Genomic DNA, 16,289 nt, shown 5'->3' with positions numbered 1-16,289 from the left:
CTACTTTTATACATCACTAACAGGAAATTTTATCTTAACCTCTTTGGTGTTGAGCTGAACATTTTTAATAATTTGATTACTTTTTTTTTTTCCTTACAGTTATCTTTCTTTTCGCTTCAGGTAATTAAAAAAAAATAATTCTGTGCTACATATTATAAAATTACATAGCTGAAATTTAGCAGAACATTGGGGCAGTGGTGACTGTTTGTAAATGTGCTTTGTAATCAGGTTAACCGCAACATATATAAACTAAATATTGAAACTAGACAGAAATATCTTAAATAAAGCTAAATACTCAAAGTATATATAAAAAAAAAATCTAAACTACTTAAATAGCACATGTAATTTTAACTCAAATAGCAGACATTCATTTTGTGTAGTGACGGTAACAAACAACAAAAGTTTGGTCATACGTAAGTCCCATTATTGTTATTTCGTATAAATAGAACTACTGTTGCTTGAGACCAATAAAGGACATGTGCGTTGGTTTAGTAGAGGCCGTTTAAAGCTCTTGTCTTCACGATGCGGGTCACGACCACAAGGGGGCATACTGTGCTCATCCTGAAACTGCTGCAGTAGACAGATTAGAAAGACAGTGGGCAGATTAATACTACATGATTACTCAAATGTGTGAATGAAACAAAACACAACTCTGGTGCTGTTTTTGATGAGGAAGCATTATAACATTTTCTTAAAAGTCACTACCTAAACCTCAGCATCTGTGGCCAATCATGAATCAGTGCTTGTGTAGCCTCTGCAGCTCAGTGAAGTCTAGAGGCTCTGAGCTTTCACATGAGGCATGGCCTGTCCTGATATATTTTGGTCTCAGCTGCAACTGAAAGAGCCAAAAGAGAGTATTAACAATTGACATACTTGACCTTGAAGGACCAAATATGGACTGTGGGTTGCAATGTGGGAAAGGCTAAAATGTTTTATTGTTTTTAATGAAAACCTCTCAAGCTCAAGATAGACCTCCTGTATTTTTCCACTTGAAAATATTTTTGTGTTGATGCCCAGTCAGCAAGACCATGTCAAAATGCACCAGTCTTTGATAAGCAATTTGAATGTCCTATAAATTTTTGTGGTTTCTCTACACAGCACTTTTAACATGAATGTGGGTCCTTGATCAGTTGAGTTTCTATGCTTATCTCTCCTTTCCTGTCATACCACCTCTCTGCCTCCCAAAACAACCATTTCCAAGCATTACACGCCCACTACATTTACTCCCATTGTTAATAAAAGCAGCCTGTGCGACCCTCCATAGCTTTATCTTCAGACACTTTTAGACAGATTACAGCTTTTTGTTGCCAAGCTGTTTCAGAAATGAGTGTGGCAGTATTTTTGACAATTGCACTTCTGACCATTTACAACGCATATTTTGGAGGTAAATTATTTTATATATTTTATGAGACAGTCTATTATTACTTGTAGAACTGAGTAAGAGAGACTTGACACTGAGCTGTGAGTTGTGAGAGTAGCTCTTATTATTTCTATTAACTACCAGGCAAATAAACTGCCTTGAAAATCGACTCTATACAAAACCTGTAAATTAACAATAGTATTATTCCTCCACCTCTACTAAATATTATAGGACTATAGCAGTATGATGTAATATACTTTTAGATTTCTTTCTTTTTTTTATTAAATGTAGTTTTATGAAAATACCATATTATTATATAAATAAGGTTTAATTATTTATTTTGTATAACATTCACAGTATTTTGCAGTAATAGATTTGTTATTGTTTCGTTTTATTTTTCTTTACAGAGAGCCTGTTGGAAGACCCTGTCCCGTTCCCACCAGCCTATCCCACAGTTGAGAATATTCTGGCTCTTTGTTACAATGGCAACCGTCGCCATAGATACCCCGCTCACACCATCCCATCATCCTGGAGCAGCCACTTCCGTCGCCGGGCAACAGCCATAACCCGTCTAGAGTCCTGGTACCAATTTTGCTGCAGTGGACCAATGATACAGCAGCCTGGTGTACTCCTCTGTTGTACACAACAAGCAGTAAGTTAAACTACAGACAATTTGTTTACAACAGTGGCTCCCATGATCTGAAAACAACCAAGACAATACACTGACTTAAAAAAAACTTCATTTGTAGACATGATCAAAAACATGGTGTAAATGTAACTACTGATCAAAAGGTACTGCTTAAAGATTAAATAAAAGCAATAGGGGACACTTAATATGCTCTCCAATTTGTATGAAATTAAATTTAATCAAATTAACTAATTAACAAGTTAACTATTTACACAGGTCAGAATATTTTATATTGAATGTATGCTTGAGTATTGTTATTATTGTTGTTTAGATTTTAAAGTGCCTATATTACACTATTTTCTGAACTATAATGTTGTTTCCTCATCACAAACATACCTGGAGTTGTGTTTTGTTTCATTCACACATGTTTAACACACAAAACCTTTATATTTAGGCTGTGTTCTACTAAGATTTTCTCTGATTATCTCTACTGAACTAAAGGTAAAAGTGAGCTGTAAAAGTTGATAACTACTGCTTCATGGCATGACAAAGTGGAACAAAGCATTATGAGCTTTGGAGATGTAGACAGACTAATAATAAAGAGTTGCTCAGATGTGTGTGAATGAAACAAAACACAACTCCAGATATCTTTTAAATTAGATACCAGCATTTTAACATGGCTTAGAGGTCTCAATTGTAGGACCTTCATTTGTCATAGTTTTCTTTCTTTTGTCTTAGTGGATGCAAGCTCTTTCTCAGTTCTGTGTGGAGGAGTTTTCAACGATGACTGCTGCTTATGACTGCTGCAGACTACAGGGCGCCGCTCGGTGGATATGCTTCTCCACAGAGCCGTTCAATCCGAGCTATAGCCCAACATTGGAACACATCACACAATTCACACCCAACGCTGAAGTCTTTGTCTTTAAAAACAATGAATGTTAATAATAGTGAGAAATTTATGTTTAAACTTTTATGGATACTCTGAATACATTTTCTCACTAGCAGTCACTTTATCTTTGATTACGAGAAATCTGTGCAGTTTTTAGACTTAACATTTTGAATTCATAATGTAATGATGAAGAAAAAAAAATTATATTATATCCAATGTATGTTTTTGATATAATAAATAAAAATGTTGGTTCTGATTACTGATATATTACAATATTAAACTTTTTTTTTTTCAAAATCTTAATTTTGCATCAGGGATATTTATCTTGTCTTTGTAAAATTATTAAAAATTATTGTTCATCTACTGTAACAGAGATCATCTCTTACATCTACTGTAATAGATGATTTACAAGTTGATATATAATATGACAAATTTTCCATGCAGGGTGACCAGATGTCCCTGTTTACTCGGGACAGTCCCAGTTCAGAGCCCTGTGTCCCCTGTGCCGGCAGATTCTCCAAAACCATTGATTTGTCCCAGTTTTATACAAGAAATGTCCCAGTTGTCCCTATTTTCGATCAACCTGATCCCTGCCAACAGTAAAGAGAGTCACATATTGTGATTTGTTTAACTAAAATACAGTAAACGGGGCTTGAAAATGACCATAAGGCAAAAAAAACAAACAAAAAAAACAAAAAACCCCAAAACATCAACAGTAAGAAATGATACGTGCTCTTTTCACAATTTTATTTATACAAAACCATCCCAACCCGGGTGTGTCCCAGTTTTGACATTTTAAAATCTGGTCATCCTATTTCTATGGTAAGGTCGCTATGTGCGCTTATCCCATATAGTCCTATTTAATTTGTTTAAATATATTTATTTTGGTTAGCTTTATGGAATTGTAAAGACTGGACAGGTAAAGAGATCATAAATAACCATTAAGAAACGTTTTAATTTACAAATAATTCCCATACTTCCGGTGCCAGGATTAAACCGGAAGTGAGAGTGATAACGGGATTGCCTTTACTTCCGGAGTGTTTCCGTGTTTATTAGTTTAGTTTGGGGACCAACTTTTTAGGAGAGCGAAGTTTTTTTCAGTATTTGGAAGCGGATATTTTCTCCAACGTTTCGACTAGTAAGTCAATCACGCTGGTTTTTCAAATACTTATTCATATGATTGTTGAGCATGTGCCTTATTTTAAATGTAAAAGTTGGCGAACCGGTTAGCTGTTTTTCTGTTGTGTGAAGAAGTATCGCCCAGTGGCTTTCATAACAGCGACAATACAACGCTGACACACACACACAAAACTAACAGATCATTTTAAAATCTCATTACACGTAGCCTGGTGCTGTTTTTACATATTTGGTTAACTAAGAGCCTAGGATTACCTCTTGATACGTAGTTGTTTGCAATACATTAACTAGTTATGGCATGAAGTCACCCGTAATGTTGTTTTGTTGTTAGTTTATCTAACATTCCTTCTGGACTCTAAGGTTAAACCGATTAAAAAGCCCCTGGTGTGGTGTTGAATAAGCACTTGCACTATTAACAATTAACTAAAACAATACATCTGATCTAATCCATTGTAATTGATATGCCCATATTAACTAACTAACTAAATAAGTAGCGTTAAGTTAGAAAAAACTAATTTGAAACTGTTGCTTCTTGTTATAGGAGCCAAAGAAAATCAAAAAAGGTGTCACCATCTGGACAGCCCTGACAAAGTGCAGTTTTATCTGAATGGCCACAGCAGCAGAGGATCCTCCCGGACTGCAGGAAACTTCTGGCAGTAAGTAATTAATTTATGTCTAGTGATTGATTCCTTAAATGATATTGAAAAAAAGTATGCAGTTACTTTTAGCAACTCCCTCTGATGTAAACAGACACAGGCGAGACAGCACTGTGAAGCCAAGAGACACTCCATGTAAAATATTGATGGCAGAGCATTATTTAGCACACTGATAGCTGTAGGCGTGCGTTATCAACCTTTAAACTGTAAGCGTTTAGACTAGCTAGAATGATCCAGTTTTCACACAATTATTGGTAAAGTTGTTGATGACCAAGTTATATTAGGATCTTGAAAATAATAATCCAAAATTGACAATAGTCAACTAAATGTCTCATGTTTTATATGATCTTACAAAGCATTTTGGGGGTGACATACATGCTCACTTAAAATAATAAACAACATTCAAAATGGTATCAGTTTCTTAAAAAAAAACTTTCAAAAATGTGTTTCAAAAACAAAGTTTTTTTTAAAAACATCTGATACTGTATTCTCTTACCCCTATCGTTATGTAATTAATATATTTTAGAAGACTTTAGAAGAATGCTAAAACCTAAATTGTTTCTTCCTTGCCACACAAAGCTGTACACTTGTGGAGAACACTGTCATCTTTCCGAGGTAAAACTCAAGACGTGTGTGCATATGCATAAATCCTTCCTGACTTCCCCTTTTTCATTGCTTTGCTTTGATTTGAAAGTGGTTGTGAAACTGTAGTACTAGCATGTGAATAAGTGATTGTACATATATGTTTCTAAAAGAGTATCTGTTTTATCTAGATTCAGCGGGGGCCCGTAGACATGCCTTTCCTGATGTAAGTAAAAGCATTCATTGTGTGAGAGACATAATGTTGGTTAATTCTCAAAATTACCAATAGTTTGACCAACACATCCTCTTGCGTTTCCGCTTCATGGTTTACGCTGACATGTGCAAAGTGGTTTTTCTCTAGTAACTTTCCATCCTGCAATTCTCCATTCACAGGGTCCAAGTACCTCACAGGCCAATAAGAAAACTATTGGCCATCGTGGAATTGATCCCACAGGCGAAACTACTTACAAAAAGGTAGGAAGTTGAACACTGACCGCAGTCATTATAGAGAATCAATGTGACATAAGACAAAGAAATTATTATATTTTAAGTTCATATTATAGACTGTATATACAAATGGGCAAGCTTCTGGCTCCACTGACTATGGTTCCAATTCACATTTTATTGAAACAACATTGCCCTTTTCTCCTTAACTGCTTCTATCAGGCTCCTCATTTTCATTTTAAAATGTTCACAGTAACCCACTTTACGTGATCCTAGTGTTTTTGTTTCGCTATTTTGTCTGTAAATAAATTCCTATTTCCCTTAGTGTGTACAATCCCTCAGTCGTCCAGGTAGAATCCATGGCAAAAGGTTGAATACATTTCGCTGCTCATCCAAGCTGTTTCTTCAGTTCTGGTCAGACACTGGTGGACACTGCCTTATATCTGACTGAAGGGAGGAGCTAACTACAATGAAACTACTCTAAAACCATCACACCTACACCTACTTGTTTATAGCTTTTGCCTACTGAGCTGCACTGAGTCAACTTAGTTTGCCAGCTTGTTTTGCTATATTTTCCTTAGTCCACTTCTTTATACAGTCTGTGGGTCATATTGTTGATCAAGGAAAGATCAAACAAGGAAGTTGTTTTGTAACAAAGGCCTAACCCTACACTTTAAATGTTTTCATTTGAGCCTTTATCTATTGTACCTTTATCTCAAGGGCAGGGCAGGGCAGTTTCAGCCGCATGTTTTAAATAGTCAGTCATTAACAATCATTTATTTTCCAGTAGAAAATATATAGAAAAATAGGAATCAAATGTTGAAAATTGGCAAACTAGCTACTTAAATGTCACTGCTTAAAGTAAGATCATGTGATATATTGATTATTGTCGCTGTCTCTATAAGTGGTCGACCCGCATAATCCGATATTTTTAATGTCATTTTTATTTGTATTTTTCAGACCACTTCATCAGCTCTAAAGGGAGCCATCCAGTTGGGCATCACACACACAGTTGGAAGTCTGAGCCAGAAACCTGAAAGAGATGTACTGCTCCAGGACTTTGAAGTGGTTGAGAGCATCTTTTTTCCCAGGTTAGGATAATATAATAATAACCTAATTGTGTTGACTTGACTGGCTTAGATCTATTGTTACATATTGTTCCTGGTAGTTATAATGCTTTATTTTATATCTCTTTTTCAGTGAAGGTAGTAATCTGACACCAGCACATCACTACGGAGACTTCAGGTTCAAGACATATGCCCCAATCGCCTTTCGGTACTTCAGGGAGATGTTTGGCATACGACCTGATGACTACATGGTATTATCTTTTGCTAATATTTACTACTAGTATATTTATTATATGGCAAAACACATAATTCATTGTGGCAACAGAATAATGTTTCATTTTACACTGTTATGTTCAATATTTAATTGTTCTGCTTCCAGTATTCTTTGTGCAATGAGGAGCTGATTGAGTTGTCTAACCCCGGGGCCAGTGGATCCCTTTTCTATGTGTCGAGAGATGACGAGTTCATTATTAAAACTGTCCAGCACAAAGAAGCAGAATTTTTGCAAAAACTACTTCCAGGGTACTTTATGGTAAGAGAGCATGTCTTAATGTAGGTTTAGCACTTACTGTTTAAATCATTCCCAATTTACATCATGTGCAATGTAGTCTTCAAGTTGGGGGTTGGTGACAGCATATTGAAGTAAATTATTAAATTACGTTGAAATGTCAGTGTTAGCTTTCGTGATGCCTAATAATATGGTTATTGCGTCATAATTGAAGACAGATTAATACAACTTTATATATTTGATATGTAGATTTAACATCATGGAATTTCCTTTTTGCAGAACTTGAATCAGAACAAGAGGACGTTACTACCAAAGTTTTACGGACTCTACTGTGTCCAGTCAGGGGGTAAAAACATCCGTATTGTGGTCATGAACAATCTGCTCCCAAGTGTTGTCAAAATGCATCAAAAGTACGATTTGAAAGGCTCTACCTACAAGCGCCGAGCGTCTGCGAAAGAGAGATCGAAGGCTGTACCAACATTCAAGGACCTAGACTTTATCCAGGAAATGCCTGATGGTTTGTTACTGGACGGAGAAACCTACAATGCAGTGTGCAAGACCATCCAGAGGGACTGCCTGGTATGTGCTGTTTTTATCAATATGTGAAGATTTACGTGGCCTGTGTTTTGACAAGAACCTTGCTCTGTGATAATACATCAAATAATCATGTCTGTTCCTTAGGCAATGTACAAGGTAAAAGTTAATTCTCAGTTTTAATTGAATGTTTGTTTGATTTTGTCAGCTTTTACAGAGTTTTAAGATCATGGACTACAGCCTTTTGATGGGAGTTCATAATGTGAACCAGGCGAGTGAGGACGCTGGAGCAGTCGCTGTGGACCAGGCCAGACCCCAAGTCCAAAAGCCTCTGTACTGCACAGCACTGGAGGCTATTCAATCAGAGCCGACCAGAATGGGGTCCATGGACATAGAGGACAAGTGAGTGACTATGAAAAACAAATATGAGCCAAGATTTTTTATGGGGGTTTCTTAGCATTATAAATGGCTGTATTGTCTCATTTTCAAATGGGCAGGATCCTGAATTTATGTAATAATTTTATCACACAAGTCTCCAAATATTTAATTTGAACATTCATGATCTTGTCTATTGTGTGATATAGGTAGAGTATAATTCATAAAAATAAGCAAATTCTTAATGCAGAATTAAGGAAGGAGCTTTCAACTTATTTGGTATGTTTTGTCTTAGGACGGGAGGAATTCCAGCAAAAAACTCCAAAGGAGAGCGATTACTGGTGTACATCGGTATCATTGACATTCTGCAGTCTTACAGGTAAGTCCATGTTTGCTTAATGCATTGGCTAACAACTACTGTTCAAATCTCCCAACCAAAATAAATAAAGATTACAAAATATCGCAGCAAGTGTGAAATTACATAACCTAAACAAAAAACACAAAACAAAATGTCTTAAATAAAGAGGGAGGCCACAGCTCTTTGAAATCACTATGGAAGAATAAAGCCATACCAAAAAAACTGTATTTATTTAATGTCTACTTTCCTTTGATAAGAGTAATAATTTTCCCATTGTGCTGGAGGTTGTTTGTTCATGCGTCTGTTGACGTTGGTGCTTTTTTCTTTAATCTTAAGCAAATGTTATATCACTGTTCACTGTTCCTTCAGTCTGAAATTAAAGGTTTAAACTAACTGGATTTCAGCATTGACACGCTACTCAAATGAGAGACTCACTGAGGTGAGGCTCTGATTGAATAATCGTCATGACAACCAAAACACCAAATTATAACATAAATAAATAGGACATCAGGTCCAAAGTCTTTGTAATAAAGAATAAATCACCATTATAATTTTATTGATAACAATTCTATTTGACTTCTGTGGAGACAGATGAGTTTGTGAAATTGAAAAGCTAAATTTTACATACAGTTCCTTTTAAGTTTGTGCTGTGCAATTAATATTGCCTTATTTTTTTTAGATTGGCCAAAAAGCTTGAACATTCCTGGAAATCCCTAGTTCATGATGGGGTATGTTATCTTTTGGTAAATGTATGATGATACATGTGCTTTTATGGACTTAATTCATTATGTGTTTGTCAGGATACTGTCTCAGTGCACAGACCAAGTTTTTATGCCGACCGCTTTCAGAAGTTTATGTGTAACACGGTTTTCAAAAAGATTGCAGGTAACTACATTAGTGCACAAAATGCATCCTTATTGCAGTGTGTTGTTTTATAACTTTTTATTTATTTTTTTAAATTTAAAACTCTTCTTTTATATTTAGGGAAAACTTCTCCAACAAAAAAGCGTCGTGCTGTAGGTTACATTCCACTCAGAAAAGTCCCAGTCTTCCTGACACAGGCCAGCTCAGAGTCCAGATCTGACCCTGAGGGCGAAAGCGGTAAGAGCAGTGAAGTGTGGTTTTATGGACTTCTTTATTTCTGTACCAGCTGCTACTGGCTCCTCATCCTCTGCGTGTTTTCTCCTCTGCATTTCAGGCATGCACACAGGACGTCCTGACCTCCTCCCAAAAGCATTATCAAACATCAACAGCTTAAGCAAGGCCACGGAACACACAGTCTCAATCTCCCTGGAAAACACTGCGTCCTCTCAGCAAGAAGCATCGTCTTTGGACCACAACAAGTAAGAAGGCATGTAATACTCTAGAACAAATACATCTCTGTATAATATTTATTTGTTTATTTTGAAAAAAATATAAACAATATAACAAATATAACAATTATATAAATTGTATTAATAATTATATTATATTATTTTTTTTGTTTATAATTGCTTTCCATAAATGGTTATATCAGATATGTGATTGCTTTAAATGTTGAACAACTTTTGGCAGAGCTCAGGCGGGGCCTTTAGAAGAAAGCCTTGGTGCAATCTCACTGAGTGACGTAGTTCCTCAAATGAACACCTGTTCAGTGAGTTTGTTTGTCATTAAATTTACATTTCCTTGTACATCTTTTTCAAATTCTAACAATTTTCTTTTTTTTCAGGTTTAGCTGTTGGACAAACAAAACAAACATTTGAATGTGGTCCAAGGTACTAACAGTATATTATGAGGCAAATATTCTCTTGAGGAAAGCATGCACTTTCCAGGTTTCCAGATATGTACTTGCTATTTTCATATTTAGTAGAGATTGTTGTGACACTAGAATAAATCCTGTTTTATACTGTACACTACTCACACCAGTGTTCCCAACCTTAAGATAAGGTTGTCATTCCCTCAAATTTACAACCTACACATTGTTCACTTAAAACACGTCATTAATGACATTAATTCTGCAGTGGTAGGTGCACATAACTAAGATGTATGAGTCTGGTACTGATTGCCTAAGATGAATTATTTAACTCCTGCTTTTTGTTTTAACACATCTTAAGATGTTATTTTTGTATGCAGAGAGAGAGAGAGAGACTGTTACACAAAGTTTGTCTGTGGACTTTTTTTTGTCTCCACCAGGTATTCTTGATTAACTTTTCCAGGTTAATCTTTGGGTACAAAATATGCTGGAAAAAAGACTGCTGAGCCTTAAATTTTTTTGACAAACTATTAAGTCACCTTTAAGCTCATTTTTAACTATTATTTGACACTGGGTCAGAGCGTTTTATGTTTATCTTAATTTTATATCATTTTATTTGATGTCAATGTTGTTAGCAGGGCAGTCACCGGGTCTTAAAAGCATTAAAAAAGTACTCATTTTCAAAATGTTTGTCTATATTTTATGTTTTATGATATGAAAAAAAAAAACAGCATCAGCGACGATAGGACTAGAAAGATGGTTCATTTTCTTGTCTAGATGTGAAGGGAACAGAATTATCAGTGACTGTGTCCATGGTATATTGACACAAAAACTGTATAATTATCCCTAAAATAAACCAATGTACCGGTACTGTTTTTAAGGTGAATAATGAGGAAGAATTTGTCCTGACAGAGACAAATAGAGTTTCCTGCATTATTAGGTCCACAAATATACCATTGCACAGTTTAAACTCTTGAGCAAAGTGTCAGTGGAATCAGAGTTTGATTTCTGGGGCAAATGTGTTTGCAGGTCATCAAAAGAGGTATGAAAGGCTATATTATATTTTTCAAAGAGTGAAGCCAAGTGGCAGCATATATACAAAAAAGAGGGCTGGGCCTAATACAGAGCCCTGTGTAACTCTGCAGTTTAGGGGTGCCAAGCTTGATTTGTAGAGCCAAAGATGCACAAAAATTGTAGAAAAACTTCCATCTCTGAGATAGGATCTGAGCCAGTTTGATGTGCCTTTAAAACCTGCATGTTGCTCCAGATGGGACAGTAAAATACAGTGATGAACTGTATCAAAGGCTCAAAGTCTACTGTTAAATCCAAAAGTCCAAAATCCCAGAACAACCAGACTCAACCAGTGAAAGAAGTATCAGTTTGAATCATTTAATTACCCATATTGACTTTTTAATTTATATGCATGTGCTGTTACTATCTTGAATGTATAATCTTGTTTGTATTCTTGTACGTTTATGTCTATAATAAAATTTTTATCCCAGAGCTGAAGTAACAAAACAACAACAAAAAAAAAAGATAATTTCTGACCGTGGTTTACTTTGACCAATCACGTTTAGTCTTGTTGAACGGTCTGTCCAATCACGTGCGGGTTTACTGTAACACCACAAACAGCAACAACAAGTTTCCAAAATGGTGCTCGAAAGTACTATGGTCTGGTAAGAACTGAATAATACCCATTTATATTAGGGGTTTTGTGAAGAACTAAGACATCTCAGAGGTGATATGTTCATTGTTTACAATTTATGTTTTTGATTTTCTGTTTGTTTATTTTTGGTGCGTTTGGTCAAAGTGGCTCACGCTTTACCGATGGGCTGAGTCATTGTAGCTAATGTGCTTAGAAAATAATACGGTTTTTAGACCATAAGAAAAAGACATGCTACGACATAATGCAAAGTACTAGCTATATGTATATCGTAGTATGTGGCCGTATTTCTGTTGTTTTAATAATGACTTTTCTAGGATTTATAAGGATTGGCTAACGCTAGCACTGCTATAAGATATGTCATTGCGAGAATTGTCACCTGATCAGTATTACATGAATGTGAGATATTGTCCTTTTATGCACTGTCTGTATGTTATATATGTTGTTTAGTGTGGACAACAGTGAATATATGAGGAATGGAGACTTTCTACCAACCAGACTACAGGCTCAACAAGATGCTGTCAACATCGTTTGCCACTCAAAGACACGTAGTAACCCAGAAAATAACGTGGGACTCATCACAATGGCAAAGTTAGTATATTTAAATAATGGCATTGAGCTGTTGTATGTAACTGAGGTGGAAACAGGCAGATTTGTGGTGTCTGTGGTTGAATGATATGTGATTGTTGGCCTTGTCACCAGTGTAAAATATGAGGGTCAACTTTGGTGCATTTTCCAGTTGGATATTAACTGGCAGTGGTGGAAGAAATATTCAGTTTAGTTACTTTAAAGTATCGGAACAAAAAGAAAACTCAAGTAAAAGTTAAAATATTACATGAAAAAATCTACTTCAGTAAAGGCATTTAAGTACCCATTTAAAAATGTACTTCAAAAGTTAAAAGTAATTTTGCGCAGATTTTGAGGTCTGATAAAGCTTTAAATTTAGTGATTTTGGTACAGATTTGAGCTAAATGTTGTTCAGCAGAAAAAATAGATTTGTTTTTTCCCAGCTGTTGTCTATTTTTGCTCAAATCATGAATGTGTTAAAGAAAAACCCCTCAGCCTTTTCAGCAGGTCTCAAACTATTATAAAAATTATTTTATACTAAAATGTAGTAAAGTAGTGAAATACAGATACTTGTTCTCAAATGTAGTGAAGTAAAAGTAAAAAGTATACACTTTAAAATCTACTTAATCATAGTTAAATTAAAAACATCTAAAATTTATACATAAGTACAGAACCTTACTACTTTTACTTTGTTGCGTTCAACCACTGTTACATGCCATATGCCAAGTGACTGATGAATTCTGACTCTTATCCCCTATCGCACTCCTCTTATCACATCATCACATTGTAGAACCTGAAAACAGATAACTACTCTGTAACGCCCTCGTATTAACATGTCTGCTGTCGTGTTTTTGATCTTGAGTAGTAACTGTGAGGTCCTGACCACACTGACCCCAGACACTGGACGCATTTTGTCCAAACTTCATGCGGTCCAACCCAAAGGGAAGATCTGCTTCTGCACCGGTATCAGAGTCGCACATGTGTGTATTTTTACAATTGGTTGAATAATGTGGTATTTTATTTTGAAAGTATGTTATTTCCTTTCTTAATCCTACTTTATTTTCTTTGCGCAGTTAGCCCTAAAGCACAGACAAGGCAAAAACCACAAGATGAGGATTATAGCTTTTGTTGGGAGTCCAGTGGAGGATAATGAAAAAGATGTAGGTGTGCCTTCACAGTATTTTCTAAGTCAAGTCATATTATATTGTGTATTTACATGTTTATTGTTTCTGCAGCTTGTCAAAATGGCCAAACGGTTGAAAAAAGAAAAGGTTAATGTAGATATTATTAACTTTGGAGAAGAGGTAAAAAATTGCATTCATCCCATTTTGAGTAATTAAAAAAAAATAATTGTTTAGTAACATGTAAATGGTTTCTTTGATTGTGTAATGTCAGGAGGTGAACACGGAGAAACTGACGGCCTTCATAAACACCCTGAATGGTAAAGAGGGATCTGGCTCTCACCTGGTGACTGTTCCTCCTGGACCCAGTTTGGCAGATGCTCTGCTCTCATCCCCCATCCTAGCTGGAGAGGGGGGCTCCATGATGGGTCTCGGTGCTAGCGACTTTGAGTTTGGTGTCGATCCAAGTGCTGATCCTGAACTGGCTCTGGTAAGGAATAATAACACCTTAATATATATATACACTTTTTTTTTTTTTATGCTAATGTTCTTGTTTGTTTAGGCCCTGCGTGTTTCGATGGAGGAGCAGCGACAGAGGCAGGAGGAAGAGGCCCGTAGAGTGGCTGCTGCTTCTGCTGCTGAGGCCGGTGTGACCACTCCCTCTGCAGACGGTAAAGATGCAGTTTCTAATGTGTTAACAGGTTCGAAAGTTTAACCACATCAGTATTACAAAGCTATGAACTTCTCACTAATTATAGCTCATTAATTATTTGAAATTAATGCAAACTCCAATACACTGGTCCTTTACCAAATTGACCGTTTTTTAAAATTTATTTAATAGTTTTGCTGTGGACATTGGAGTAAAGCAACATATATCAAGGATCAGTCCATGTTTCTAATATCTTTCTTTACTCAGAGTCCGAGGAAGCCTTACTGAAGATGTCCGTGTCCCATTCTGACTCTGGAGCAGCGGTGCTCCCAGACTTCAGCAGCATGACAGAGGAGGAGCAGATCGCTTATGCCATGCAGATGTCTCTGGCAGGAGGAGGTGAGCACAATACAGTCACATTCACAATATATTACACCATAGCAAAGTCTATGAGTGATCGAACCATTTCTTGTGCTTTGTGGCTATGCCGGCTTGTCAAAGCCTGATCCCGTCAGCTCTCAGAAGCTAAGCAAGGGCATGCCTGGTTAGTACTTGGATGGGAGACCACTAGGAATTCCAGGTGCCACAGTGGGGTCATTGTGTCTTTAGGCAGGATATTTCACCCACATTGCCTAGTAGGTGTGTGCGTAAGTGATGGTGGTGGTTGGAGGGGCCGATGGCGTAGATTGGCAGCCTCGCTTCCATCAGTCTGCCCCAGGGCTGTGGCTACAGTAGTACCTTACCACCACTGAGTGTTGAGTGAATGAATAATGAACTGTAAAGCGCTTTGGGTATCTTGAAAGGCGCTATATAAATGCAGTGATTAATTAATTAAAAATTAATTAATTAATTACAAATTAATTAATTAATTCATAATTAATTAATTAATAGCTTCAGTAAACAAGCCAATTTCAAAGGATTTACTCATGTGCTTTGTGTATAAAAACAATAACAACAATAACAACCGTAAATAATACATACTATAACACATAATAATAATACACTTGAGCGAAATGAAAGTGGTGTGACTTACAGTTGTAACATGACTTTTGTCTTATTGCTGTAGAGTACGGAGAAATGGACACAGGTGGGCCTATGGACACTGCAGAATCGGCCAAGGTAAGATTTTGTTGTGTACTTGTCTCATAGTTCATGGTATAGATTAAGGACTTATTCATTTTTTATTGTTCTATTGTATGGTCTGTTAAGCTCAGTGGTTACTATTCTACTATTTTTACACAACAATATACAGATCAGGAAACTACGTAACAAGAAGGCAAAATTTATTTTCTAAACATAATACACAGATTAGGATTTATAGTATATGGATTAACCTGTGTATTGTGTATATTTTCTTCATATTACTTTCAAAAGCCTGAAAAACTTCCTGAGCAGTGTTTTCTATTTTTGCATAATTCTTTTTCCAGGAAGAGGATGACTATGATGTGATGCAGGACCCAGAGTTCTTACAGAGTGTGTTGGAAAATCTACCTGGCGTTGACCCAAACAATGAAGCCATCCGCAATGCAATGGGCTCCCTGGCATCCCAGACCGGGAACAAACCTGATGCCAAGAAAGACGAGGAGAAGAAGAAATGAGAAGAGGGACTTTCTGGACAAAACAGACTGTTTTAAAATCTCAGATCTCAGACAAATGCAGGATTTTCTCAGTAGAAATTCTATAGCCCAGCTTGAGAGATCACAATTGTACTACTTTTCTGATGCAACAATGAAAATATAGATAGAATACCAAGATTGTATTATTTAAAACATTACTTCACTTTATAAAGATGCCAATTTCAAGGGATTTACTGATGTGCTTTGTATCCAATTACATTATAAAGTTGACTCAGATAAACAGCAGGTGACTTGTATGTTGACAAGAGTATGGCTTATCTCATGTCAGGTTTTGGTGTTTTTGCAATAAAAGATAAGTACAAATATGGCTTCTTCTTTACGGTTTGACTGGATGCTAATATTGGATTTTGTTTTTAATTTATATTTTAAGGTCTAAAACAGA

At 36.1% G+C, this 16,289-nt stretch overlaps 3 protein-coding genes across 6 annotated transcripts; all 3 read left to right on the top strand.

Moving 5' to 3' along the window:
- The first annotated feature begins 1,246 nt into the window (after positions 1-1,246).
- Positions 1,247-3,018, top strand: ecm1a (extracellular matrix protein 1a). Its single transcript, XM_055157525.1, has 3 exons — positions 1,247-1,384; positions 1,768-2,012; positions 2,727-3,018. The coding sequence occupies exons 1-3, from the start codon at positions 1,324-1,326 to the stop codon at positions 2,928-2,930; spliced, it is 510 nt and encodes a 169-aa protein (XP_055013500.1). The 5' UTR covers positions 1,247-1,323; the 3' UTR covers positions 2,931-3,018.
- Positions 3,019-3,891: 873 nt separating this feature from the next.
- On the top strand, positions 3,892-10,956 carry LOC110167174 (phosphatidylinositol 4-phosphate 5-kinase type-1 alpha-like). 2 transcript variants are annotated; one of them, XR_008632708.1, is made up of 16 exons: positions 3,892-4,015; positions 4,556-4,670; positions 5,444-5,478; positions 5,646-5,726; positions 6,657-6,787; positions 6,897-7,014; positions 7,143-7,295; positions 7,551-7,850; positions 8,014-8,207; positions 8,476-8,559; positions 9,218-9,266; positions 9,339-9,423; positions 9,523-9,639; positions 9,737-9,889; positions 10,093-10,171; positions 10,247-10,956. XR_008632708.1 is itself a non-coding variant. In XM_020932481.2 (16 exons), exons 2-16 carry the CDS (start codon positions 4,622-4,624, stop codon positions 10,250-10,252), a joined length of 1,626 nt encoding a protein of 541 aa, XP_020788140.1. In that variant the 5' UTR covers positions 3,892-4,015; positions 4,556-4,621; the 3' UTR covers positions 10,253-10,956. The 2 variants fall into 2 exon arrangements, 1 of the variants encoding a protein (XP_020788140.1); XM_020932481.2 differs by having other exon boundaries at positions 9,737-9,881.
- Positions 10,957-11,800: 844 nt separating this feature from the next.
- psmd4a (proteasome 26S subunit ubiquitin receptor, non-ATPase 4a) lies at positions 11,801-16,214 on the top strand. 3 transcript variants are annotated; one of them, XM_055157204.1, is made up of 10 exons: positions 11,801-11,946; positions 12,384-12,524; positions 13,366-13,480; positions 13,574-13,660; positions 13,736-13,804; positions 13,896-14,111; positions 14,184-14,292; positions 14,538-14,669; positions 15,337-15,389; positions 15,698-16,214. In XM_055157204.1, the coding sequence occupies exons 1-10, from the start codon at positions 11,921-11,923 to the stop codon at positions 15,866-15,868; spliced, it is 1,119 nt and encodes a 372-aa protein (XP_055013179.1). In that variant the 5' UTR covers positions 11,801-11,920; the 3' UTR covers positions 15,869-16,214. The 3 variants fall into 3 exon arrangements, with proteins under 3 accessions (XP_055013179.1, XP_055013178.1, XP_055013180.1); XM_055157203.1 differs by having other exon boundaries at positions 13,363-13,480; XM_055157205.1 differs by having other exon boundaries at positions 11,872-12,008; positions 13,363-13,480.
- Positions 16,215-16,289: the final 75 nt, after the last annotated feature.

This window comes from Boleophthalmus pectinirostris, unplaced genomic scaffold (genome assembly GCF_026225935.1).
Source record: "Boleophthalmus pectinirostris isolate CB_2022bp ecotype Guang Dong unplaced genomic scaffold, ASM2622593v1 HiC_scaffold_21, whole genome shotgun sequence".
Classification (NCBI taxonomy): Eukaryota; Metazoa; Chordata; class Actinopteri; order Gobiiformes; family Gobiidae; genus Boleophthalmus; species Boleophthalmus pectinirostris.
The sequence above is the reverse complement of the archived record's forward strand: the minus strand, read 5'-3'. Positions and strand labels throughout refer to the sequence as shown.

Bases quoted from the DNA above. Each gene is read 5' to 3' on its own strand.
- ecm1a (XM_055157525.1), top strand. From the start codon at position 1,324: ATGAGTGTGGCAGTATTTTTGACAATTGCACTTCTGACCATTTACAAC. The intron at 1,385-1,767 runs GTAAATTATTTT...TTTTCTTTACAG, and splicing joins TTACAACGCATATTTTGGAG to AGAGCCTGTTGGAAGACCCT. The intron at 2,013-2,726 runs GTAAGTTAAACT...CTTTTGTCTTAG, and splicing joins TCTGTTGTACACAACAAGCA to TGGATGCAAGCTCTTTCTCA.
- LOC110167174 (XM_020932481.2), top strand. From the start codon at position 4,622: ATGGCCACAGCAGCAGAGGATCCTCCCGGACTGCAGGAAACTTCTGGC. The intron at 7,296-7,550 runs GTAAGAGAGCAT...TCCTTTTTGCAG, and splicing joins TACTTCCAGGGTACTTTATG to AACTTGAATCAGAACAAGAG. The intron at 9,424-9,522 runs GTAACTACATTA...TTTTATATTTAG, and splicing joins GGTTTTCAAAAAGATTGCAG to GGAAAACTTCTCCAACAAAA.
- psmd4a (XM_055157203.1), top strand. From the start codon at position 11,921: ATGGTGCTCGAAAGTACTATGGTCTG. The intron at 13,481-13,573 runs GTGTGTATTTTT...TTCTTTGCGCAG, and splicing joins CCGGTATCAGAGTCGCACAT to TTAGCCCTAAAGCACAGACA. The intron at 13,805-13,895 runs GTAAAAAATTGC...GTGTAATGTCAG, and splicing joins TTATTAACTTTGGAGAAGAG to GAGGTGAACACGGAGAAACT.